This window comes from Balaenoptera musculus, chromosome 7 (assembly GCF_009873245.2).
Source record: "Balaenoptera musculus isolate JJ_BM4_2016_0621 chromosome 7, mBalMus1.pri.v3, whole genome shotgun sequence".
Classification (NCBI taxonomy): Eukaryota; Metazoa; Chordata; class Mammalia; order Artiodactyla; family Balaenopteridae; genus Balaenoptera; species Balaenoptera musculus.
In genome coordinates, this window is record NC_045791.1 from 51,882,398 (window position 1) to 51,908,252 (window position 25,855).

At 41.2% G+C, this 25,855-nt stretch overlaps 1 protein-coding gene across 1 annotated transcript in view; it reads left to right on the plus strand.

The window, feature by feature from the left end:
• Nucleotides 1-25,855, plus strand: part of MYO3B (myosin IIIB) — a 375,922-nt gene that overhangs the window by 177,945 nt on the left and 172,122 nt on the right. Inside the window, 8 exon segments of the mRNA XM_036857648.1 lie at nucleotides 694-792; nucleotides 1,114-1,228; nucleotides 7,950-8,076; nucleotides 8,866-9,076; nucleotides 9,884-10,031; nucleotides 11,405-11,558; nucleotides 12,782-12,870; nucleotides 14,618-14,747. Of these exon segments, the coding sequence (XP_036713543.1) occupies nucleotides 694-792; nucleotides 1,114-1,228; nucleotides 7,950-8,076; nucleotides 8,866-9,076; nucleotides 9,884-10,031; nucleotides 11,405-11,558; nucleotides 12,782-12,870; nucleotides 14,618-14,747 (1,073 nt within the window).

Consider the following 25,855-nt stretch of genomic DNA (forward strand, 5'->3'; position numbering starts at 1 on the left):
ATCACTTGCTATAAAATGTCTAGACATAGACTTTCTAGTTCCTTGTCTAATCATAAGCTGACAGTAATCCACAGACCACGCTGAGAGCAGCACACATCCGAAAGAACCCTGGCCAGGGTGGCCTAAAAGAGGGTGCATAGCAGGAGACCAGGGGACGGATGCATGCCATTTTGAATCATATTTGAAAGAATACAAGTTTGAGAGAGTAGTCACCTCTGTTCTGCAACCAGTTCCCCTCCCTAACTTGCTGTACACCTGGCTAGCTGCTTCCTGTCTTGGGCTTCAGTAAAGTAGGGAGCTTGGCTGATCTCTCTAAGCTGGACATCACTGTCTCTGAAGCAACATGGGCTACAAACAGAAGACGAGTGGCACAGGCGCGTAGTCATTTGTTCTGGAAAGATCTCTAAACATATGTAACCTGAGCTGTTACCTATAAATGTTCCATTCTCTAAAACCTCCTTCTGCATATAGTAAACATAAGTGTGTTTAATAGTGTGACATTGTGGCAATTACTATACTAATCCTATCACTATTGCTATTCTGTAATTGGGAAGTAGCATATTTAATTGCCTGTAAATGCAAATTTGCTACAGAATAATATTTTGCACAGAAAGGAAACTATATAAATTACTTGGAGTGGGGAAGCCCTGAATATGTTGTTAGTAATGTCCCTTTCCTTTTTTTTTTTTCCAGGGGAGAGAAAAATTTTCACATATTTTACTATATTTATGCTGGCCTTTACCACCAAAAGAAACTTTCTGAGTTCAGACTTCCTGAGGAAAAGCCTCCTAGGTAAGTGTCAGGGGTTTTAGTTGTTAATTTTTAATGAATATACAATTAGCAATGGGCAAAACTTGAAAATAGAGCTGTTCTCCTAACTGGACACTCAGTCCCTTTAGCTGAAATGCCCATATGAGATGGCAGGAACTACATCTCCCTTTGCATTTTCTAGAAAGTTCAAAGACTCAATTGCAGCCATTTTACTCAGCATGTGCAGCATTATTTTATCACTGTAAGGAAATACCCTTGCAAAGAAGGAGCCCAGTGATGCCCTGGTATTTGGGGTGCCATTTCCAAGTCAGTGCTCATTCTGTTTGGTCATACTCTCTGTAGGTACATATCTGATGAAACCGGAAGGGTGATGCACGACATAACTTCCAAGGAGTCTTACAGAAGACAGTTTGAAGCAATTCAGCATTGCTTCAGGATTATAGGGTTCACTGACAAGGTGAGTGATTGTCAGCAGAGAAAGAATCTCAAGTGTTAATATTCTTGGGTGAATGTGAGTGAAGATATGAATGTTCTAACTTGGGGCTGGACACTTGCTTTTCAAATGCCATGCTGGTCATGTTATAAGGTCTTGCTACTCAAAAGTGTGATGCGCGGATGAGAAACATTGTCATTACACAAGACTTGTTAGAAACGCAGACTCTCAGATCCAATTAAGAACAGCAGAATCAGAATCTCCATTTTAATAAGATGCGAGATGAACATTAAAATATAAGTACCCTTGTAAGTGCCACGTGCCTGTGAATTGTTGTCACTGTCATCAGTTCACGCCAGCTGTGATAACAAACACCTAGACAGTGCTGCCCTTTTCTGAGTTGGGGTTGTTCCAGCCATTAGAGTGAATTGTGTCATAGGAGTATAGGAATATGTAGGTTACCCCCAAGCCGCAGGAGTATATTTATGCAAGTAGTTCCTTGTGCCCCCAAACAAATTAATTTAAACCTTTTCAACTTTCTCGCAGTCACTTGCTTCTCCATGGCACACAGTTGCACATTATTAGCCATAGCTCTAAGTACTGAACTACCCTTATCATACTAGATACAGGCTGTCTCTATTAAATATATGCCAGAGGTGACAGAAAATATTTATTACCCTAGGCTCAAATATTACTCTGTGGTACATTTATGTCATAGTTTCTGGGCTTCTTGCCATCAATTTTGTAAAATATACAGATTCTTTTGCTTTTCCAACAAAGGAGGTGAATGATTAGGAGGTAAGTGAGAGTGTTTAAATCTTCAGGGATTAGATTACAAGACACTTGAGTTACCCTGGGACAACCACTCTGGATAAAGGATTGCTTTTGTAATCTATTGAGTTTGGCCAGCCCTTTCCTCCCCAGCATGGTTGATTTTAGTCATAAAAATACTTTTCTTCTTTCTAGCCAGCTGTTAATTTTCTCTGTCAGCCTCCCACAGACTTTAAACTGACAGACAGTGGAAAATCCCAAAAGTCAGATACAAATAGAAATATATTTCCCTTGGCTCCTTAGAGGAGAGCCAACTAAACAGGTTCCAGCATTGTTAAAGGACCTTTGTGGTTATTAATTTATAGAGCTGGTTGTTATCAAAGGTGCATCACCAGAAAAGTCAAAGTTCAGTGGAGATGGCAGTAGAGCCATTTAAAGTCACCTGGGTCATGCCAAAGTGTTTAGGGACATACTTTCTTGAAAGGGTACAGGAACAGTAGAGAAGTCAGTCATAGGGTTAATAATATTTTGCATTCCATAAGTACAATGATGGTTGCAGAATACTGTGGAGAGATTGGTACTAGCTCTAAAGGAAAGGCTATATATAATATCAGCCCTGTCCAGTGATAGAAATGTGCTGCAAATAATAATAAAACAGATGCTGTTTTAAGATAACAAAATTAAAAATGTTAAGTATGTATCCTTGAAGTAAGCCATCCCTAACCCCTATGGGAAAAAAAGTCTAGTAGAAATGAATGAATGGCTGCATAAATAGATATGAAAATAAAGAAACATAAAAGGTGGTAAACATTTTTAATTTGTGCCTGGTCTGGACTGTTAAATGAATAACCAGACTGGAATTATATGTATATGTGTAAATATTCACCATGTCCACTGTTAATTCATACTGGAAATAAACACAATTTATGTCAGTTAGCAGCCCTGGAAATGGAAGGAAGAGTCTAGATCTTATCTTTCTTATCCTTAATTCTTTGGTTATATCTCCGTCTGTATCTCTATAGACAAACCATTTTGCTGAATCGACTCAGTTTGCTTTATGTTTGTAAACTCAGAGTAGTTTGACTAAATTCAGAAAGATTCAGTTGACTGTAGTCAGGCAGTAGATGCTAAATAGCTGATGTAACAGAATTTCTCTTAAGTTTTTCTGAGGGACATTTCTAGACAGAGCTTGAATGAGCTGGTCAATTTAATAAAAATTATGAATGGTCCGTATCCTTTCTTATAATGTCACTAATTCGGATGCCCTTCAGTTTTTCCCAAACCCTTAGAGCTCCTGGACTCAGGAGCATGAATTAAATTCTGGGACACCAGCCAAAAGTATCTGAAAGAACCATTGACCCTATGTTTATTGTAAAGAAACTTCACTGGTGGAAGGAATCTTCCAATAACAATGAAGTTCCTCATGGGGGCGGGGGTTATACTTAAAACCCTATGATAAAGATCAGTGCTTTTCTACTCTTAGTTTGTTTGTTTGGGTTTTTGTTTGTTTTTTCCTTAACATCTTTATTGGAGTATAATTGCTTTACAATGTTGTGTTAGTTTCTGCTGTATAACAAAGTGAGTCAGCTATACGTATACATATATCCTCATATCCCCTCCCTCTTGCATCTCCCTCCCACCCTCCCTATTCCATCTACTCTTATTTTTGGATTCAACTATACTATTTTTGTTTAATATTATGCTTGTCTTGCTGGTATATGAATGATCATAACATATTAAATAGATTGAGTTTTAGGTATGTTTATGTTTAATACTACATGAAGAGTTTTTGGCAGGTTATCTGTGATGGTCAAGATTGGACATTTACTGCAGATCACTTGATGAAGAGGTTAGGGGGAAGGCTTTGCGATTAGGGCAAATTTTTTTCCTTTTCTTCAAAACAGATTATGAATTGGGAGAGTACTGCTGAGGATAGACTGAGGGTTATATGTTAAAATGTTAATTGGGAGTGTTGAAGATTTCAAGTGTCTTAAAGACAATAGGACTTACCATTGACTTTAAAAAAAAAAAAAACCTTTATTGATGTATGATTGACATGCCAAAAAAATTTTTTTAAACCAACTACTGACTTGCAAGTTACAAATGTTGTGAGCCTCTAAAAAGGGAACTGAGTAAAGGCATTGGAATAGAGCCTGTAAGGGAGAAGGCCCTTCAGCTGGGCCTAATGCAGTGCTTTGGGCAAAACTGGTGAAAAACTCAAGACATTAAAAAAGAAGCACGGTAAAGAGAGACTGAGAGGGCAAGTAAATTCCTAGGGAGAAACCAGAGACACAACTGCCGTGAGATGCCCATGAACCCGGCCAGAGGTAATTTGCTTAAATCAGCTCCAGGCTAACAGAGAAAACCAGGATTCTTCTCAACTTTCCACTTAGCCTCAACTCTATGGAGAGAATACCTATCTCAGTGAAAGAAGTATCTTCTGAGAAAAAGAGAGAAGAAGCCAAGACCATACATTCCTGTGTGGGGCCTTGGTGGAGAAATGCTTCCCCACTTTTGCTGATTGGTGGTGAAACTGAATTCACACTCATCAACAGTGAACTGGGAAACCTAATTGGAGGAGTTGTTAGTCTTCTTAATGAATTTTCCTGTCCTGAGTGAAGTGATTCCATTTTATCATATAGAAAGTTGGAAATTGGTAAGAAATAAAAAGAGAGCAGCTTAGCAAGATTCTATAGGAAAGGCAGGGTTACCAGGAAAGGCTTCATAGCTGGAGATGAGGCAAGAGAAAATGAGCAAGATAAGGAAGGTGAAAAATCCTTCCCAGGCTGGCTATGTGGGGAAGAGAAGAGACATTGGATTAAGTATTAGGGAGTGAGGAATAATCCCACAGATGGACATACTACTGATTGAACTCTACCCTTATATGAATAATGTTTTGACCTGAACACAGGAGTGGATGTAGGTTCCTAGGCCAGAAAGGAAGAACTAATTAGCCCAAGAATGGGACTAAAGAGTCAAGTGGAATAGCCTGGAAATGGAGCAGGGGAGCACGGTAAGGCGAATACCTCCATAATGAGGTGATGAGCGTTGGTCACGCCTTCTGGAGTTCCCTTCTCTGAACCAAGGAAGGAGACCCAATCTGCTGTTAACTTCAGTCTTTTGCACAGTGCTTGAACCCCAAAATTTTTGCTGAAGGTTATAGGTAGTTCTCCTCTTTGAAAGAGGAGATCTGAGCATTATGCTGAAAAGAATACTGTCAAAGACACAAAAGGTGAGGGTGTGGTCTTTGACTGTCATTTCCTTTGGGGATGGTCATCCCAGTGGTGAAATGCCTGGAAGCCTTATTTTGGGAGGTTTCATAGCTTGTATAGTTATACATGGTGTGTGTGTGTGTATGTTTTAATTAGAAGAAATACTTTTTTCCCTAAGTATATTGAGAGTTTTAGATAAGCTCTTTTTTTTTAATGCATTCTTTTTTTTAAATTAATGTATTTATTTTTGGCTGTGTTGGGTGTTCGTTGCTATGTGCGGGCTTTCTCTAGTTCCGGCGAGCGGGGGCTACCCTTCGTTGTGGTGCACGGGCTTCTCATTGCAGTGGCTTCTCTTGTTGTGGAGCACGCGCTCTAGGCACGCGGGCTTCAGTAGTTGTGGCTCACGGGCTCTAGAGCGCAGGCTCAGTAGTTGTGGTGCATGGGCTTAGTTGCTCCGCGGCATGTGGGATCTTCCCAGACCAGGGCCCAAACCTGTGTCCCCTTCATTGGCAGACGGATACTTAACCACTGCGCCACCTGGGAAGCCCTAGATAAGCTCTTGAGATAACTGTGTATCGAAATGACAGATATAGAACTCACTGCTGTGGAGTCTCTGTTTTACTGTCTGGGATCTGCTTCTGTGGGGAATTGCTGGATGCATTCTGTAAGCCTCACACTGTATTGATCAAGGTAATGAGGTGCTGTCATGTTAAATCCATGCTAGTCCCAGAAAACCTGTTTGGTAGGTGTTCTCCTTAGCCACTTTTAAGTTGTGTGATTAAAACAGTGATTCTTGAAGTCAGGAACATGACATCTTGCCTTTGATTTAGGAGTTTGAAGAACAGTATTTTTCTATAGTGGAAGCCCAGTTTAAAATTCTCATTTGTCTTTGTAGCATTGTCATGTATCCAGCAGATGTCACTGTTACAGTCCGTGTTCAGCTTTTTGGCTTTACTGAGCATTGTTTGCAGGAAGGCTCGATTTGGGGACAATGCTTTATCAATGGTCTAAGGGCAGTTCCTATTAGTTTGTTGCTATGTATAGTACTAAATCAAGTTCCCTGCCGGAGTATTTTTTGTGGAAGTACTTTTCTCTATCTATAAGCATAATACGCAGAAATTTCCTGGCTATATATTTCATTTCTCACCTGCAGGAAATGCAAATATTTAAATAAATAATTGTACTTTCTTTCTTTCTTTCTTTCTTTTTTTTATCATTAATGATACTTATGTATTCCACTTTCAGTATTAAAGAGGACTTAGAGCAGCTGAACTGTTTTTACCCACATCACTTCTGTTTTTACCAAATGTGTGGAGTTTTCTTCCCCACAGCAACCAATTCTCCTACAATTCAATTCAGTTCTGACACTGTCTAACCTTGAGTTAGCTTCTGATTGCACAAGTTAGGGGCTTTGTCCCACAAGACTGCCCCCACTTCAGGTACCAGTTGCAATTCCCATGTTCTCTTATTTCTGATGGACTGGCTATAAATTGGGAGTTCCCAAGACCTCCCCCTCCTCAGGTTCAATAATTTGATAGAAGGACTCACAGAACTCAGGAAAACGGTTTACTTACTATTACTGGTTTATTATAAAGGATACAACTCAGGAACAGACAAATGGAAGAGATGCATAGGGCAAGGTATTGGGAGAGGGGACACCACCTCCTTTTACCGCCTTCCTGTGTTTGCCAACCCGGAAGTGCTCCAAGCCTCATCAATTAGGGATTTTAGTGGAGGCCCCATTACATACGCATGACTGATCAAGCCGTTGCCTACTGATGATTAACTCCATCTCCAGCCAGTATCCCCTCCTCGAGGTGCGGGGTTCCGCTAAAAGTTCCAACCCTTGAATCACTTCGTTGGTGCCTCTGTCAACCAGCCCTTCCCCCACCTGTCCTCCAAGAGTCACCTCATTAGCACAGACTCAAGTGTGGTTGGAAGGGGCTTATCGTGAATAACAAAGAACACCCTTCTCACCCCTATCACTCAGAAAATTCCTGGAGATTTAGAAACTCTTGTGCCAGAAATGGGTATGAAGACCAAATATATACTGGGCTGGCCAAAAAGGTCATAAACCCGAATGAACTTTTTGGCCAACCCAATATTATTATATTAAAACACCACAGACCGTGTCTAGTGAGTCTTTCAAAAGATTTTCTGACCTCATTCATGACTATATACTCCATAATTTAACTTCGAATGTTCTAGTGAAACATCAGTGAATGCCTTGCCAACTATTTCATAAAAGCTATATTCAAAAGAGGTTAAGGAAACATATCCACTCTTGTTTTGAAGAAAGAACCATACCTGAATTTGGGAGGTGGTATTAGTTAGGGTGAAAGGCTAAAAGTGGCTGAAAGAACAAAGAAGATCAGTTCTCTCTAATGTAAGCATTCCAAGGCAAGAGTTTCAGGTTGTACAACATCTCTGTTCCATCAGGTCATTGGTCTGAGGCATCCTAATCAGTGGTATGGTTGAGGCTGGGTTGCTGGGAGTTCCATCCAACAATAACGGCAAAAATGCTTGGAGGAGGCATGCTCCATTCTGTAAGGCAGGCCTGGAAATGGCCCACATTGTTCTGCTTGCTCCTTTCTTAAGAATTTAGTTACATGGCCTAACTGCAAGGGAGGCTTGGAAAATTTTTTGTGTGCCCAGGAGAAGGGGGAGGATGGACGTTGGTGGGCAACTAGCAGTTTACACCACAGCACTAGTGATTTAATTGACTGGCAGTGACCAAACATGGTTCTTGATGTCCTTTTCAGGAGGTGCACTCAGTGTACAGAATTTTGGCTGGGATTTTGAATATTGGAAACATTGAGTTTGCAGCTATTTCCTCTCAACATCAAACTGATAAAAGTGAGGTGCCCAATGCAGAAGCCTTGGAAAATGGTAATTATTTGACGCCTGTGCACTGTGTAGCTAAAGTACACGTTTCTTTTACTTTCGGAGTTTTTCAAGACTCTGAAATATGGTGTTTTGTTGCTGGTCGTTCAACGGGCTCTGGGCGTTTTCACTAACCAGTATTTCCCAGAGGCTGTCTTGTGTTCTTTTCATAAGTGGCAAATAGATGTTCTTCAGAAAAGAATTCCATGCCAGGTAACTCTGCGCAGTGATTCTCACCAGTGTCTGCTTTTGAAAATCATCTACAAATTTTTGAAAAAAATACGAGAGGTTGGACCTCACTCTAAATTCACTGAATCAGCATCTGCAGGGGACAAAGCTGGCACCTATTTATTTTTAAAGTTCCACAGGTAATAATGGTGGCACAAGGAATAAGAATCCTGAGTTAGAAAAAAACTGATTTAAATAAACACCTTTTGTGTTAAACTGTAGCACTTTTTATGGTCTTTAATATACTAATGTGCTTTGTGATTCTCTAAGAGCAGACTATACTCTCCAGCAACTGCTCCAACTTATTTGACCAAAGACCACCTCCTTCCGCATTTTCTTCATCTAACACGTGTGAAGAGCTTTCAGAACGGTTTGGGAGGTATTGCCTCAGTCTGGGTGCTTCTTGGGGTTAAGGAGCCGGCTTGTTTATCCTTGGCCCTGAAGTGCTGAGGATGAGCCTGGCATGTAGCTGGTGCTGAGTAAATACTGGCTAGATGAATGGATGGATGGGTGGATGGATAGATGGATGTCTGCATTCTCCGGCATCATCCTTACCCTCTCTTCTAGCTGCCTCGGTTCTCTGTATCAGCCCTGAAGAGCTCCAGGAGGCCCTCACCTCACACTGTGTGGTCACCCGGGGTGAGACCATCATCCGCGCCAACACCGTCGACAGGGCCTTGGATGTCCGAGATGCCATGTCCAAAGCCCTGTATGGGAGGCTTTTCAGCTGGATCGTAAATCGCATCAATACACTCCTCCAGCCAGACAAAAATTTACGGCAAGTTCCCCCAGAGAGCAGAGGCCTTGGGGAGAGTTGTCATTGACCCCAGTGTCTCTTAGAGATTGCAAGAGGAAGCATTTGGTTCTCTCTTGGGTTTTCTTTAGTGAAGCTCTCAGGCCATCTCCTTTAAAAGATGCAGTGTTTATACCCAAGAGGCTCATGATTGACGGAACCATTATAGTGCAGTGTTTAAGAGAACAGTCTTGGCTGGGAGCTGGGAAAACTGGGTTTGCATCCAAGCTTCACAGCTTCATCAGTGCATGTTCTAGGTCGTAGTCTTCTCATCTGTAAAATGAGTATAATATCCTCATCATAGTGTTGCTTTTAGAATCAACTGAGACATTTCATGAAAAGTGTTTAAAGCACAGTATCTCACAGTATTATTACTACTACAGCTTTTTCTTTGCTAAGCATTAGTGGTTTCTAGATTGTGGAAGAATTGACAACATCAAACTCTAGAGTCTTCTTCCAACTAAGCTTTGTGTGTGAGAAAGTAGAAGAATAAATGAGCAGCAGCTCCAGCCCCTTCAAACAGAGTGGTTCCTCTTTAATCTCTTTATAAATGGAGCTTCTGAGGAAGGTTTGAAAGGATTCTACTGCTTTAAAACAAGAAGTTGGAAGTACTGTTGAAAAACTCAAGGAGCCAATGGTTTAACACAAGACAGTTTCTCCCCCGAAGGTGGCAGGATGCCGATTTCCCTGAGTGGCTACATGTGTGTTGACAAAATGCAGGCATGTATATTCTCACTGTCCTGAGATGGCTGTTTCCTCCCCTAAAAGGTTTTATTCTTCTCTCTCATGCAGTACTTCAGACGATGGTATGAACGTGGGGATCTTGGATATTTTTGGATTCGAGAACTTTCAGAGAAATTCATTTGAGCAGCTCTGCATAAACATCGCCAATGAGCAAATCCAATACTATTTCAATCAGCACGTTTTTGCTCTTGAGGAGGTAACAGTGAACTCTGAAGGCACTAGAGCTGGTGGGAAAGGTGCCTGCAGGCTGCTCAGGGTTTGAAGCAGAAACTCTGTTAGGTTAACAAGCCAAAGACTCCAAAGAAAAACCACTGTTGACTCAGCTCGGTGCTTTGTGACCACCTAGAGGGGTGGGAGGGAGGCGCAAGAGGGAGAGGATATGGGGATATACGTGTGCATATAGCTGATTCACTTTGTTATACAGCAGAAACTAACACAACATTGTAAAGCAATTATACTCCAATAAAGGTGTAAAAAAAAAAAAAAAAAAACCACTGGTGAGGCAGCCCTGTCAAAATAACTCAACAGTCTAAATTTAGTCTGGAAAAAAAGAGGTCTCGATTTCTGTGGAAAGGTACATTTCCTCCCTTGAGTGAAGCTGGTGACAAGCCAATTATTTAAATGTTGTTTCCAAACTGATTCATGTGCATTGCTCAGAATGCTACATTCTCTTCTGCTTCATTTAACTAAAAATATCTATGATCGTGACCAAAATGACACAGGATGATCTTGAACTCAGGACACAGGTTCTTGTTGTTCTTAACTCCCAAACTGGCCATCCCCATCCCCTCTCTTGCACACCAGACCCCACAAGAAGTGGTTGGGTATCTTCAGGGAGGTATAAGAGATGTTCTTGGTTTTCTCAAAATGGAAATCTTTCCCCTGTTTCACGGTAAATAAAATAGGATGTGAAGCTAGTGGCCCCAAAGGCTAGGGGCCCTTCTCCTCCACCACAGCCTGTACTTCAACCCCAAGACTCTCCTGTATGAAGAGAGAGTATGTAGTTGCACAAACTAAACGTTCTGACCAAGCTCCTTGTTTTAATACAGGAGCAAGGACACAGAAACTACTGTGATTAGATAAACACAAAGACATGGACTAAAAATACCAGTATTGGTTTTATCACTGGAACTGGATAAATCCGTATCGCACTCTTCTCCCCACTCGCTTGTACAAAACTAGACCTTATTTCAGTCCAGCTTCCTTCCATTTATCTTCCTGGGATATCTGGAGTTTTTCTAGTTTTTTAGTCTGAGATGATTCCTTTGCAGAAGATAGAAATCTGCTTTCTTCCTGGTTTAAACCTTACTTGTCACTAAAATAAAAAATTTTCAGCTTCCCTTCCTTTCTACATCAGTTTCTCAATTCTGAGTCCCCAGGTCAGTGTTTGGGAGACAGAGAGCCATCCCTTCTCTTGCCACCTTCACCTGCCTACTGCAGAAGAGCCCTGTCCTACTCACATAATAAAATACACCCTGTTCAGTGCTGCCAGACACAAAAAGTGCAGGCAAACTGGTGGTACCTAGGCCAGTTTTGGGCTGGAGAGATTCACAATCCGTTTCCTTCCAGATGGAGTATCAGAATGAAGGCATTGACATGACACCCGTGGAGTATGAGGACAATCGCCCCCTCTTGGATATGTTCCTCCAGAAACCTCTGGGACTGCTCTCACTTTTGGATGAGGAGAGTAGGTTTCCCCAAGCAACGGACCAGACCCTGGTTGGTAGGTACCTTTTGGAAAAGGCATATACGTGCAGAAGAGAACTTGGCTACTGGGCTCACATCATCAAATGAATGTGGTTTAAGGAATCTTTCCTGTGTATTTTGGCTACCCAGTGATTGTGAAAATATAGACCCTGCTCTTAATGAATTGAAATGTTCAGAACATGTCCTGGTAGAATTTGTGTGTTAAAGCAAACCCGTCACCATCTCTCAGACCTTGCTCACTTTCCTATTTCTGCAAATGGAAATACCTTTACCCTATGTCAATATCACTTTTTTCCACCTTCTGCTCCCTTATTTCCCATAACCAGTACTTGATTCCCCTCCTTTTTCATGTCCTTCTCTCATATCTCCACCTGGACGCCCAGCCATCTCTAGTCCAAGTTTGTACAGAAGCCCCTCCTGGTCTCCTGGGTTCCAGGCTCATATTCTCCCCCTCTACCCTGGACATCCCAGCTAATTTAGTCTTCCTAAAGCTGCCTTTTCATTAGGTTACCATTATCTATGAAGTGACGGTAAAACACCTCCTTCTGGCATTCAAGGCCCTCTGTGCTTTACCCCTATACCTACTGACCTACTCCTCCTTCTTTGTGAATCTTCAGTGTTGCACATGGTCCTGTCTCTCACTTACATTGTGAGATCCTTGGGCAACAAAGCCCCAACCCTTGCATCCCTTTACTAGTTAGCACAGTTCCTCACACAGAGTAGGTCGTCAGTCACAACAAAAGCAAAACTATTTGTAGAGGGAGGAACACGAAGTTTCAAGCCTTTTTCCCAGATGGAAACTTGATCTGTGGGAGAGATTCACTTCTAGGAGTTGAGATGGTCACCCTCAAGTGACTTCCTTTTATCTATAAAATTGTCACAAGTTGCCAAGAGGAGTATAAACCAGGGTTATTTGCCTTCCATGGAATATCTTCATAGTTCTAAAGCTAATTAGCTGGTCTCCTGGTGGCATCAGTGTTCATTCTAGGAGTTCTCAGAGCAGAGCATGATATCGTAGGGAACAGCCTGACACTAAAGACAACATGAAACAAGTAAATGAGAACTCAGTTGTAAATGCCCATCACATGGGGGAATCTTCCTCCATCACTGAACATACAAGAATAATATCAGGCTACTCTGAAATTCCTTATTCTGGGTCATCATGGTTCGAGGAGCACACTTTTGTCTGAAGGACCAAATAGTTCACGTTGTAACTTTTAAACATGAAAATCCACACAGATAAATTTGAAGATAATCTCCGATGCAAATACGTCTGGAGGCCCAAAGGAATGGAGCTGTGCTTTGGCATTCAGCACTATGCTGGAAAGGTGAGACACATCAGTTATTAAACCTGAACTTGACAAGGGGTAAATGTCGACCGTACCCTGTTTGTGGCCCTCGCGAAATTGCTTGCAGATTCCTTTCTCCTTTTAATTCTTCGTGAATACCTAATCATAATTCCCAAACTTTCTCAGTGGTGGTGCTCACAGAAAGTAGCCCCTGGCAAAGAAGCACTTTCTCTCTGGGGTGACCCACAGAGCTGCCATCTGCTTCTCACCTGAGGTTTGGCCTAGAAGTGACAGCTCTCCAGAGAGAAAACATATTATAGCTTTTGCAGCGTTTAGTGGTGAATGTTCACATTCAAAAGTCATTTGGAGATGTGTAGGTAATGGAGGAGGGTTAATATCACAGTGGGGCTCAATTTTTAGCACTTTGTAGCCCAAGTGTGTGTCTACAGGGCACCAAAAATGTCTAGATGAAAAGGAAAAAAAAAAAAAAAACAACTCACTTCATCATCCAGATGTTAAGCTTTTACAACATTAACTGAAATTTCCATTTTTCACCCATTATGCCTAAGTCTCAATTTCAAGTTCCTGAAGCAAATTAGTGAGTGATTGAGGAAATTCTTTCCCCCTGTAGCTAACAATTCATTGCGCACGTTACTCTCAAAGGAGCGGCATGAATTATGGCTAATTGGTTCCCGCAGGGTCTGCTGAGGCCCTGGGTCCAGAAAATGGATAGGAGTTCAATAAAAGGTATTTCTGATTATTTTGTTGATTTGAGACTTATTGAAATTATTTTTCATATTCACATCATGGCATGGAAATTAATTTTGCCTGACTGGAGGTTGGTTAAAAGGCAGTCTAATACAAGTGAAGAGGTGGTTTTTCCCTCCACATAATACATCATGGTATCTATTTTGGATCTTTGCTAGAAATTGCAATCCAGTTTTCTCTTTTAAAAACTTAATTTACCTTAGCACTGAAACCTGACTGCGTATGACATCTACTCTGATCCCCATGTCCCCATTCTTCTCTGCTCTTCTGCCTTCCATTCCTGTCCCTTTTCTCACACCTCTCTTCCCATCTCTCTGTCCTTTTTCACCTATTTCCTACCCACCCCTCTTCTTCCCTCTTTCTCCCTCTTGTCCTTTCTTGACTTTAAAGGAAAAATAGGATCCTTTTCCTTCTGGGCTCTGTGTCTTTTCCTGAATTCATTTGTCACTCAACACTTATTTCATTGGAACATCCCTTAAAATTGCACTGACCTGGATCCCCTCTGTCCTGAGAACCGAGAACTGCTCAGAATCCCTGAGCCATCACTCAGGTGCCACGAGAACCTTGGGAAGAGTGAGGGTGCAGTGGTTGTGAGCGTGGAGCCAAACTGCCCAGGTTGGGATACCTGCCCACCGCTGGTGACACGTGTGACCATGGGCACATTATTCAGCCTCTCTCTAAGCCTCTGTTTGCCCACAGTACAATAGAGATAATAACAGTATGAACCTCATAGGATGGATGCTTCCCATATTGTGAGTGCCCGATACAATTATTCTGATGTGATATATCTTTGACAGGACTCTTCTTCAAAGAGTAATTGAACAAGAGGTTAAGATAAACTGGCCTCTCAGAAATTACAATTCCCCCCCCTTATATGGTGGTCTGGGTTTAAAAGCATAGCTGTGTCAAGATGAATTCTATACAGAGGTTGATTAATTACTGACCTCGGACAATGTGCCCGTGTCGCCAGTGATGGGGATGGTATTGGCTCACTTGTGATTTACTATTCGTGTTGCAGGTATTATATGATGCTTCTGGGGTTCTTGAGAAAAACAGAGACACTCTCCCTGCCGATGTGGTTGTCATACTGAGGACATCGGAAAACCAGCTTCTTCAGCAACTCTTCTCAATCCCTTTGACCAAAACAGGTACTTGGAACCTCCCTGACAGCCCTGGGTCTGATGCTTTTACAAGCCCTGCTGGGGTTTTCCATTTCATGTCTAAATCCTGCCAGGGCTGCACTACTAACATTTTGAACTTTGAGCAGGTGTAAAGGTCTATTCAGCTAAGTTCAAGAAGAGGAAAGTGATTGTTTCTTTTGCATCTAATTACACAGCATCAGCGTATATATATATATGTGTGTACACACACACACACACACTTTCTATAACATCACCTCTTAGACTTCTCATTTTCCCTGCCTGCTTCCTTCATTCTTCCATTTATAAAAATGTATGTTGGGAATTCCCTGGCAGTCCCGTGGTTAGAACTCCACACTTCCACTGCAGAGGGCACAGGTTCGATCCCAGGTCAGGGAACTAAGATCCTGCAAGACACACAGTGCGTCCAATACAAAAATAAAATAAAATAAAATAAATAAAGCAGATGTTATTATCAATTTATGCTAAACACTCTAGGATGGTCTCAGTTTACCTAGAATTATTGGGAAGATTATTTCTATTTATGTATGATTTCAAGTAATGGGACTGGGACCAATCAAAGTCATCCAATCATGGGGTCCTCAGAGGTCACCTGGTCCAGCTTCCCACCTAGTCATCGACCCCAGCCCACTGCTCTCCTAACCAACTTGGAACAGGTCTGTCACTGGCCTATATACACAGCCTTTGTCTACTTACAGTCAGCCTCTGTGTAGTTGCTCGGTCGGTCCTCACGCAGGAGCAGGAAGCTAGAGCCACAAAATGGGGCATCCTGGTCTTTGCTGTTCCACCAAGTAGATTCTAATTGGGTCAAGCTCCTTTGATTTATCTGGGATTCTTCTGCCTTTGGCTGGGCAGCAGACTCAATCTTCCCATCGCTCTCCTCTCAAGGGCTTTATGTTTTTGAGGCTGTGCCTGGAAACAGCTGCAAATATGCTTTTAAGAAAGGAGGCAGAGGAACCTCTTTATCATTGTTCATAATTTCTTTTTCTTTCCACATCCCTCGTGAAGTTATCGGCAGTGTGCCTGGCATGGGGCCTCTGCAAGCTAAGAGTGTGGTTGCCAGGCCTGGATTGTAGCAGCGTGCAGGGGAATGAAAAGCTTGCTTAAGAAAAAAGTCATAATCTACAGCGTTTTTTTCATCTTCACTTTCAAACCATGTTCTTAACCTTTTTCAGACACGCTCCTTTAAATGAAAATAGTAGAGTACCCATCAGAAGGCTGCCCTCCAGCTTCTTCTCCAGACCTCCATTGGGCACAGCCAGGATTTGATTCATTATCAACTTCTGGGAGAGTGGGCAGCTGTGGGCACAGCTGTGGCTCCCTCAGCAGACACTCAGGTGTATCAACTCACTAGCTAACTTGTGCAGAAGCAAAGACGGCCATTTTTGATAGGAGATGTCCTCTTTGAAATAAAATATATCCAAGTGACTTGTTAGCTAGCATTTATACCCTCCCATAAATATGAGTAATGACTTGTCAAATCTGTTCACAACTTCGGAATTTCTAATTTTTCAACCTTTGGCAAAATAAAAACAACTTCACAGTCTAGGCCACTGGGTGGCGCTGTGCAAGAAGTCAGGCTCTGCAGCCAGCCTGCTGTTGCCCTTGATCACCTAAAAGCCGGGGAGGAAGAAGAACAAAGAGGTAGCCTCCCCTTCTTATTTTTGCTTTTCTCTGAAAGACCTTTCCTCCTGTCTTATAACTCTTTCTGCATCTTGCCTTAAAACTGCACCCCACACGACCTGGAGGAAACAAAAATGAAAACTAAGACTAGAACAAACATGTTTTCCGGACAAGCTTCCTTGTATTCCTGAGTTGTATATTATGCATAATAATTTATTTTGAGATCCTTAACTTTCTCTTCTCCACTATACTTTTGAGTATAATTAAGAAGCCACAAATACACATCAAAACTAGTAAGCATGATTCTGTTATCTTTTTCTGAAATTATTCATGGAAAAATACCTTCAATTAACAAACATTTATAGAAGAGCTGCTAATAATAAAGCACTGTATAGGCAGTAAAGGGGAATATAGAGATAAAGATAATGTGGCTTTGCCCTAAAAGCAACTGGAACTTTCTTTTTTTTTTTTAAATACTTAATTTAGTTTTATTTATTTTTTATACAGCAGGTTCTTATTAGTCATCAATTTTATACACATCAGTGTATACATGTCAATCCCAATCACCCAATTTATCCCACCACCACCCCCACACCCCCACGGCTTTCCCCCCTTGGTGTCCATACGTTTGTTCTCTACATCTGTGTCTCAACTTCTGCCCTGCAAACCGGTTCATCTGTACCATTTTTCTAGGTTCCACATACATGCGTTAATATACGATATTTGGTTTTCTCTTTCTGACTTACTTCACTCTGTATGACACTCTCTAGATCCATCTACCTCTCAACAAATGACCCAATTTCGTTCCTTTTTATGGCTGAGTAACATTCCATTCTATATATGTACCACATCTTCTTTATCCATTCGTCTGTCGATGGGCATTTAGGTGGCTTCCATGACCTGGCTATTGTAAATAGTGCTGCAATGAACATTGGGGTGCATATGGCTTTTCGAATTATGGTTTTCTCTGGGTATGTGCCCAGTAGTGGGATTGCTGGATCATATGGTAATTCTATTTTTAATTTTTAAGGAACCTCCATACTGTTCTCCATAGTGGCTGTATCAATTTACATTCCCACCAACAGTGCAAGAGGGTTCCCTTTTCTCCACACCCTCTCCAGCATTTGTAGTTTGTAGATTTTCTGATGATGCCCATACTAACTGGTGTGAGGTGATACCTCGCTGTAGTTTTGATTTGCATTTCTCTAATAATTAGTGATGTTGAGCAGCTTTTCATGTGCTTCTTGGCCATCTGTATGTCTTCTTTGGAGAAATGTCTATTTAGGTCTTCTGCCCATTTTTGGATTGGGTTGTTTGTTTTTTTAATATTAAGCTGCATGAGCTGTTTATATATTTTGGAGATTAATCCTTTGTCCATTGATTCGTTTGCAAATATTTTCTCCCATTCTGAGGGCGGTCTTTTCGTCTTGTTTATGGTTTCCTTTGCTGTGCAAAAGCTTTGAAGTTTCATTAGGTCCCATTTGTTTATTTTGTTTTTATTTCCATTACTCTAGGAGGTGGATCAAAAAAGATCTTGCTGTGATTTATGTCAAAGAGTGTTCTTCCTATGTTTTCCTCTAAGAGTTTTATAGTGTCCAGTCTTACATTTAGGTCTCAAATCCATTTTGAGTTTATTTTTGTGTATGGTGTTAGGGAGTGTTCTAATTTAACTCTTTTACATGTAGCTCTCCAGTTTTCCCAGCACCACTTATTGAAGAGACTGTCTTTTCTCCATTGTATGTCCTTGCCTCCTTTGTCATAGATTAGTTGACCATAGGTGCGTGGGTTTATCTCTGGGCTTTCTATCTTGTTCCATTGCTGTATGTTTCTGTTTTTGTGCCAGTACCATATTGTCTTGATGACTGTAGCTTTGCAGTATAGTCTGAAGTCAGGGAGTCTGATTCCTCCAACTCTGTTTTTTTCCCTCAAGGCTGCTTTGGCTATTCGGGGTCTTTTGTGTCTCCATACAAATTTTAAGATTTTTTGTTCTAGTTCGTAAAAAATGCCATTGGTAATTTGATAGGGGTTGCATTGAATCTGTAGATTGCTTTGGGTAGTATAGTCGTTTTCACTATATGGATTGTTGATTCTTCCAATCCAAGAACATGGTCTATCTCTCCATCTGTTGGTATCATCTTTAATTTCTTTCATCAGTGTCTTATAGTTTTCTGCATACAGGTCTTTTGTCTCCCTAGGTATGTTTATTCCTAGGTATTTTATTCATTTTGTTGCAGTGGTAAATGGGAGTGTTTCCTTAATTTCTCTTTCAGATTTTTCATCATTAGTGTATAGGAATGCAAGAGATTTCTGTGCATTAATTTTGTATGCTGCAACTTTACCAAATTCATTGATTAGCTCTAGTAGTTTTCTGGTAGCATCTTTAGGATTCTCTATGTATAGTATCATGTCATCCGCAAACAGTGACAGTTTTACTTCTTCTTTTCCGATTTGTATTCCTTTTATTTCTTTTTCTTCTCTGATTGCCGTGGCTAGGACTTCCAAAACTATGTTGAATAATAGTGGTGAGAGTGGACATCCTTGTCTTGTTCCTGATCTTAGAGGAAATGCTTTCAGTTTTTCACCATTGAGAATGATGTTTGCTGTGGGTTTGTCGTATATGGCCTTTATTATGTTGAGGTAGGTTCCATCTATGCCCACTTTCTGGAGTTTTTATCATAAATGGGTGTTGAATTTTGTCAAAAACTTTTTCTGCATCTATTGAGATGATCATATGGTTTTTATTCTTCAATTTGTTAATATAGTGTATCACATTGATTGATTTGTGTATATTGAAGAATCCTTGCATCCCTGGGATGAATCCCACTTGATCATGGTGTATGATCCTTTTAAATTGTTGTTGGATTCTGTTTGCTACTATTTTGTTGAGGATTTTTGCATCTATATTCATCAGTGATATTGGTCTGTAATTTTCTTTCTTTGTAGTGTCTTTGTCTGGTTTTGGTATCAGGGTGATGGTAGCCTCATAGAATGAGTTTGGGAGTGTTCCTTCCTCTGCAATTTTTTGGAAGAGTTTGAGAAGGATGGGTGTTAGCTCTTCTCTAAATGTTTGATAGAATTCACCTGTGAAGCCATCTGGTCCTGGACTTTTGTTTGTTGGAAGATTTTTAATCACAGTCTCAATTTCAATACTTGTGATTGGTCTGTTCATATTTTCTACTTCTTCCTGGTTCAGTCTTGGAAGGTTATACCTTTCTAAGTATTTGTCCTTTTCTTCCAGGTTGTCCATTTTACTGGCATAGAGTTGCTTCTAGTAGTCTCTTAGGATGCTTTGTATTTCTGCAGTGTCTGTTGTAATTTCTCCTTTTTCATTTCTAATTTTATTGATTTGAGTCCTCTCTCTCTTTTTCTTGATGAGTCTGGCTAATGGTTTATCAATTTTGTTTATCTTCTCAAAGAACCAGCTTTTAGTTTTATTGATCTTTGCTATTGCTTTCTTTGTTTCTATTTCATTTATTTCTTCGCTGATCTTTATGATTTCTTTCCTTCTGCTAGCTTTGTGTTTTGTTTGTTCTTCTTTCTCTAGTTCCTTTAGGTGTAAGGTTAGATTGTTTTTCTGAGATTTTTCTTGTTTCTTGAAGTAGGCTTGTATAGCTATAAGCTTCCCTCTTAGAATGGCTTTTGCTGCATCCCATAGGTTTTGGATTGCCGTGTTTTCATTGTCATTTGTCTCAAGGTATTTTTTGATTTCCTCTTTGATTTCTTCAGTGATCTCTTGGTTATTTAGTAACGTATTGTTTGGCCTCCATGTGTTTGTGCTTTTTACGTTTTTTTCCCTGTAATTCATTTCTAATCTCATAGCGTTGTTGTCAGAAAAGATGCTTGATATGATTTCAGTTTTCTTAAATTTGCCGAGGCTTGATTTGTGACCCAAGATGTGATTTATCCTGGAGAATGTTCCATGCACACTTGAGAAGAAAGTGTAATCTGCTGTTTTTGGATGGAATGTCCTATAAATATCAATTAAATCTATCTGGTCTATTGTGTCATTTAAAGCTTCTGTTTCCTTATTTATTTTCATTTTGGATGATCTGTCCATTGGTGTAAGTGAGGTGTTAAAGTCCCCCACTATTATTGTGTTACTGTCGATTTCCACTTTTATAGCTGTTAGCAGTTGCCTTATGTATTGAGGTGCTCCTATGTTGGGTGCATATATGTTTATAATTGTTATATCTTCTTCTTGGATTGATCCCTTGATCATTATGTAGTGTCCTTCCTTGTCTCTTGTAACATTCTTTATTTTAAAGTCTGTTTTATCTGATATGAGTATTGCTACTCCAGCTTTCTTTTGATTTCCATTTGCATGGAATATCTTTTTCCATCCCCTCACTTTCAGTCTGTATGTGTCCCTAGGTCTGAAGTGGGTCTCTTGTAGACAGCATATATATGGGTTTTGGTTTTGTATCCATTCAGCAATGGATGGATCTGTGTCTTTTGGTTGGAGCATTTAATTCATTCACGTTTAAGGTAATTATCGATATGTATGTTCCTGTGACCATTGTCTTAATTGTTTTGGGTTTGTTTTTGTAGGTCCTTTTCTTCCCTTGTGTTTCCCACTTAGAGAAATTCCTTTAGCATTTGTTGTAGAGCTGCTTTGGTGGTGCTGAATTCTCTTAGCTTTTGCTTGTCTGTAAAGCTTTTGATTTCTCCATCAAATCTGAACAAGATCCTTGCTGGGTAGAGTAATATTGGTTGTAGGTTCTTCCCTTTCATCACTTTAAGTATGTCATGCCACTCCGTTCTGGCTTGTAGAGTTTCTGCTGAAACATCAGCTGTTAACCTTATGGGAGTTCCCTTGTATGTTATTTGTCATTTTTCCCTTGCTGCTTTCAATAATTTTTCTTTGTCTTTAATTCTTGCCAATTTGATTACTATGTGTCTCGGTGTGATTCTCCTTGGGTTTATCCTGTATGGGACTCTCTGCGCTTCCTGGACTTGGGTGGCTATTTCCTTTCCCATGTTAGGGAAGTTTTTGACTATAATCTCTTCAAATATTTTCTCTGGTCCTTTCTCTCTCTTTTCTCCTTCTGGGACCCCTATAATGCGAATGTTGTTGCGTTTAATTTTGTCCCAGAGGTCTCTTAGGCTGTCTTCATTTCTTTTCATTCTGTTTTTCTTTATTCTGTTCTGCAGCAGTGAATTCCACCATTCTGTCTTCCAGGTCACTTATCCGTTCTTCTGCCTCAGTTATTCTGCTATTGATTCCTTCTAGTGTAGTTTTCATTTCAGTTATTGTATTGTTCATCTCTGTTTGTTTGTTCTTTAATTCTTCTAGGTCTTTGTTAAACATTTCTTGCATCTTCTTGATCTTTGCCTCCATGCTTTTTCCAAGGTCCTGGATCATCTTCACTATCATTATTCTGAATTCTTTTTCTGGAAGGTTGCCTATCTCCCCTTCATTTAGTTGTTTTTCTGGGGTTTTATCTTGTTCCTTCATCTGGTACATAGCCCTCTGCCTTTCATCTTGTCTGTCTTTCTGTGAATGTGGTTTTTGTTCCACAGGCTGCAGGATTGTAGTTCTTCTTGCTTCTGCTGTCTGCCCTCTGGTGGATGCGGCTATCTAAGAGGCTTGTCCAACTGGAGCTTTCTTTTACCATCACTTTCCATTTAGAATTGGGCACTAATTTATCTCCTTAGGGCGATATTTGCCTTCAGACTTCAGTTTTAAAAGAGACTGTGTGTCCTATGTTGAAGGTCAGAATATTAATTAAGCTTCTAAAGGTTAAAATTTCCACATTCTATATTTTTTGGTTTTATTATGTTATAACCTTTTTTTTAATTATTATTAATTAATTAATTTATTTTTGACTGCGTTGGGTCTTCATTGCTGTGCATGGGCTTTCTCTAGTTGCGATGAGCAGGGACTACTCTTCGTTGCTGTGTGCGGGCTTCTCATTGTGGTGGCTTCTCTTTGTTGCGGAGCACGGGCTCTAGGCGTGCAGGCTTCAGTAGTTGTGGTGCACGGGCTTAGTTGCTCCGCGGCATGTGGGAATCTTCCTGGACCAGGGCTCAAACCTGTGACCCTTGCATTGGCAGGCAGATTCTTAACTGCTGCGCCACCAGGGAAGTCCCTGTATTACAGCCTTTGAAAGTGGGAAAGCCTGGACAGAAATAGGTTGTATTGTTTTTGCTAAAAATGCAAATACTTGTTTCCAGCACATACCCTTTAGGAAGGGCAATGTAGCTGTCCATCTCAGCATTGTGGTTGGCAGCAAGGTCCCACGCATCCTAGCATTTTGGAAAAGAATATGCTAATATTTTCAGCGCATGGGAAACTATTTTCTTGGTTATTTAAATTTGTATTTATCCTGCTTCAAACCCTTAAATACTTAAACAGGGCACTAGTTCAGTGAGCATACATATTATGGACAATTACTTTACAAATTTCTTTTAGGGGATGAACTACAGAGAGGAAGGAGAAAGGTCAAAGTTGGGAAACCTTGGAGGCTATTAACCCCCAACTTTAAAAAGAGGTCCAGTGTTGGGCTCCTCGATTTCAAGAGGAGAGGCCCCTAAGGGATGTTGGCAATGCTCTGGCTCCTGGTCTTGGTGGTGGCTGCATAGATTTTGCTCTGTAATATTCATTGTGCTGTACATTTATATTTTGTACACTTTTATACACATGCAATCTATTTCACAATAATACTTCTTTTCCCCGAAGGATAGAGAAGAATCTTAAAACGCAAAGAAAAACTTTAAATTTCTTTATCTAAGGTGTCCTGTCCAGTTAAGTTCAAGTGTCCTGGTAGCCAGACTCCTGCTCTCCTTTGCTTTCAAACACAGGCATCAGAGAGCCTCCGGCTGACATTCCTTGAAAAAAGTCAGCCTCCTCTCGTGGACTGCTGGGCGGGTGACAATCCCTTCCTTGGTGGATATCAAATAGAAGTATTGGCCCTTGGTTTAATCTCTTATCAAGGTTAAGAGGATTAACCTCTGAATATGTTTGTGTAAAACTGTAATATAAAATCAGAGAGAGTAATCCAGTTGGCATTTTCAAGTCTCCTGTTCCCACCTTCCTGTTCACGTTCTACATCCCCAAACACTGAAAAGGGTGAAAAACGTGGAGCATGAGCTCTTGGGTCCAGGGTGGTCACCTTCTCCCAGGGTGCTGCAGCTCCCTTCCCAGCAGCCGTTTCTGCTGGCGCCCAGCTGTGCCTGGTGGTGGAAACACCTCTCTCTGCCTGAAGGGTGTGTTCTCGTTCTGAGATGCCCAGTGACCATCAGGTAAACGGAGGCAGCTGCAGTCAGGACGGATCCTCTCTGTTCCCCTCTCTGCTTTTGCGACCACTCTTTGACCACTTCAGACACGTCAAAATTTTCTTTGTAATCCTTCCTATTAATAGGAGATTCTCTGAAGACTTTATATGTGAAAATTTGATGTGGCAGCACCACTGCTTTCCAACCCTTCAGCTGGGACTTTTCAAACTGAATGATGGAGGTAGAAAAACATTAAAAGGAAAGATGTTATAACAAGGTTTCATGACCTATTTTCCTGTTGGGGGAATGTTCCACTTGCTACAAGTAAACTAGAGAAGAGTTCAAAAGGATCAGGGGAGGAAAGAGAAGAGGAGGTTTCAAAAGGAGCTTGAAAAATCCATTTCTGTCTTTGAATCGTGAATTCTGACTTCCAAATAGGAGTGTGGGGTTTTAAAGGAGTTAGGAACTTGAGAGAAACTAGAGAAAACAAGAGTACCACGGAGGGGATATTCTCTGAACCTCAAAGTCCGGTTTTGCTTCAGAATCTGGAGCTGAATTTTGTCTCTGTTGCCCTCTTCTGTCTGAGGACTCTCAGGTTTCTCCCTTGGAATTTGATTTGCAGTAAAAATCAACAGTAAACTTTCTCTGTCTTGACTTCCGTTGGTTCCCCTTTTTATTTGGATGGGGAGTGGAGGCAAGACGAGTCCCCACCCTGTAACTGCAAAGCTCTGTAACACCTTCACTGCCGAAATCCTTGCTGTGGATGGTCTGGTCCTGATTCTGTAACTCCCCAAATTAACGGCGAGGATGCCTTTTTGTAACCATCTCTAAGAGTTTTCATTTTCCACTGATGGCTGCGCCCGCATCCCGGCAGCTCAGCACACGAGTCTGGCAAGCTGAGCTGACTCTGAGTGACAGAGTTCCGGGTCACAGACACGGGCAGTGCTCCGCTCTTCCTGAGAGGGAGAGGGGGCGAGTGAGCCAACTCTGTCAGCGAGCCTGCGAGTCAGTGCCTCCTTGTACAGAGGCCTGCCTCCTTCTTCTAATTTGGGAGTGCATCTCAGTCAACAACCAATATGTATTTATCATCTTTCTAGATCTGGTGCCTTCTAGAAGGAATAAAAGAAAATCCCAGCCAGAATAGTGACAGATAAACAGAGCCAAATCCTAAAATGTTTAAGGGATGCACAACAGGCATCAATAAATGGGGGCAATATAAGCACTATATCTATACAAGTGAAAATATCAGTAGAAGGAAAAGTCATGGAAATATCATGGTTCAATGTGGAGAAAGTTCTTTTAACTAAGAAAGGTTTCTTGGAAGATATTTTTATTTTTTTAATAGGAGACTAGAGAAAAATTGAATGTAAAGCCTGATGTAATGAGGCATTCTACGCCAGGGTCTACAGCCCTGGAAAGGAGAGGGAGGTGGAAGTGGGATGAGTAAATGAACAGGACGGGGAGGAAAGGACTCAGGGCAGAGGGAGGGAAGCAGGATGGATAAATGATGATGGGCTCCCGATGCTGATCCGAAACGCTAGGGGTGGTCAGCGTGGGCTCCTGAAGGGAACAGCCTCAGGGTGAGAAAGAAAAACTTGAACAGGGTGTTTAAGACTAACTAGAGAGAACCAGGTCCTATCTCCAAATATGGTCACCTTCTGAGGTACTTGGCATTAGGACTTCAACGTATGAATTCGTTCGTTCGGGGAGGGAGGGACTACAGTTCCGCCCCTAACAGATCCCTAATTGCTGAGGGAGCTGTTCATATGAGCCCCCTTAGCAGGGGGCCATATGGGGCCACCGCCTTTCCCCATAAAGCCCAGGGACTGTTGTGTCCTGCCAGAGAGGGTTTGCAGCCTCACCCAGTCTGAGAAAAAGAGCTCGGCCCTCGCCTTTTTCCTTCCTCCCCCTCCCACGCCAGAGCAGCTAGCGCAGAGCAGAGGGGTGGGAGAGAAGACTGCTTCAGGCCATGATGGTATCAATCCAGCCTGGAGGGAAAGGAACAGTGGGAAAAAGAGCTTTGACTTGAGATGATATTAAAGGTTAAAAATAAATAAGAAAGAATCTTCAAAACCAAAAGTAATCTTTAATAACAGAAAATATCTGAAAATCTGTGAAATGGGCTGAAACATAGTTAATGGAGCTGCCGTCCTCACAGAAAGGTGAGGGGTCAGCAGGGGTGGGGAAGTTACATGAAAAAGTGGAACTGTTTCTTGTTTATCCCCAGTGAACTGAGATGCCTCATTATGCTGATTTCA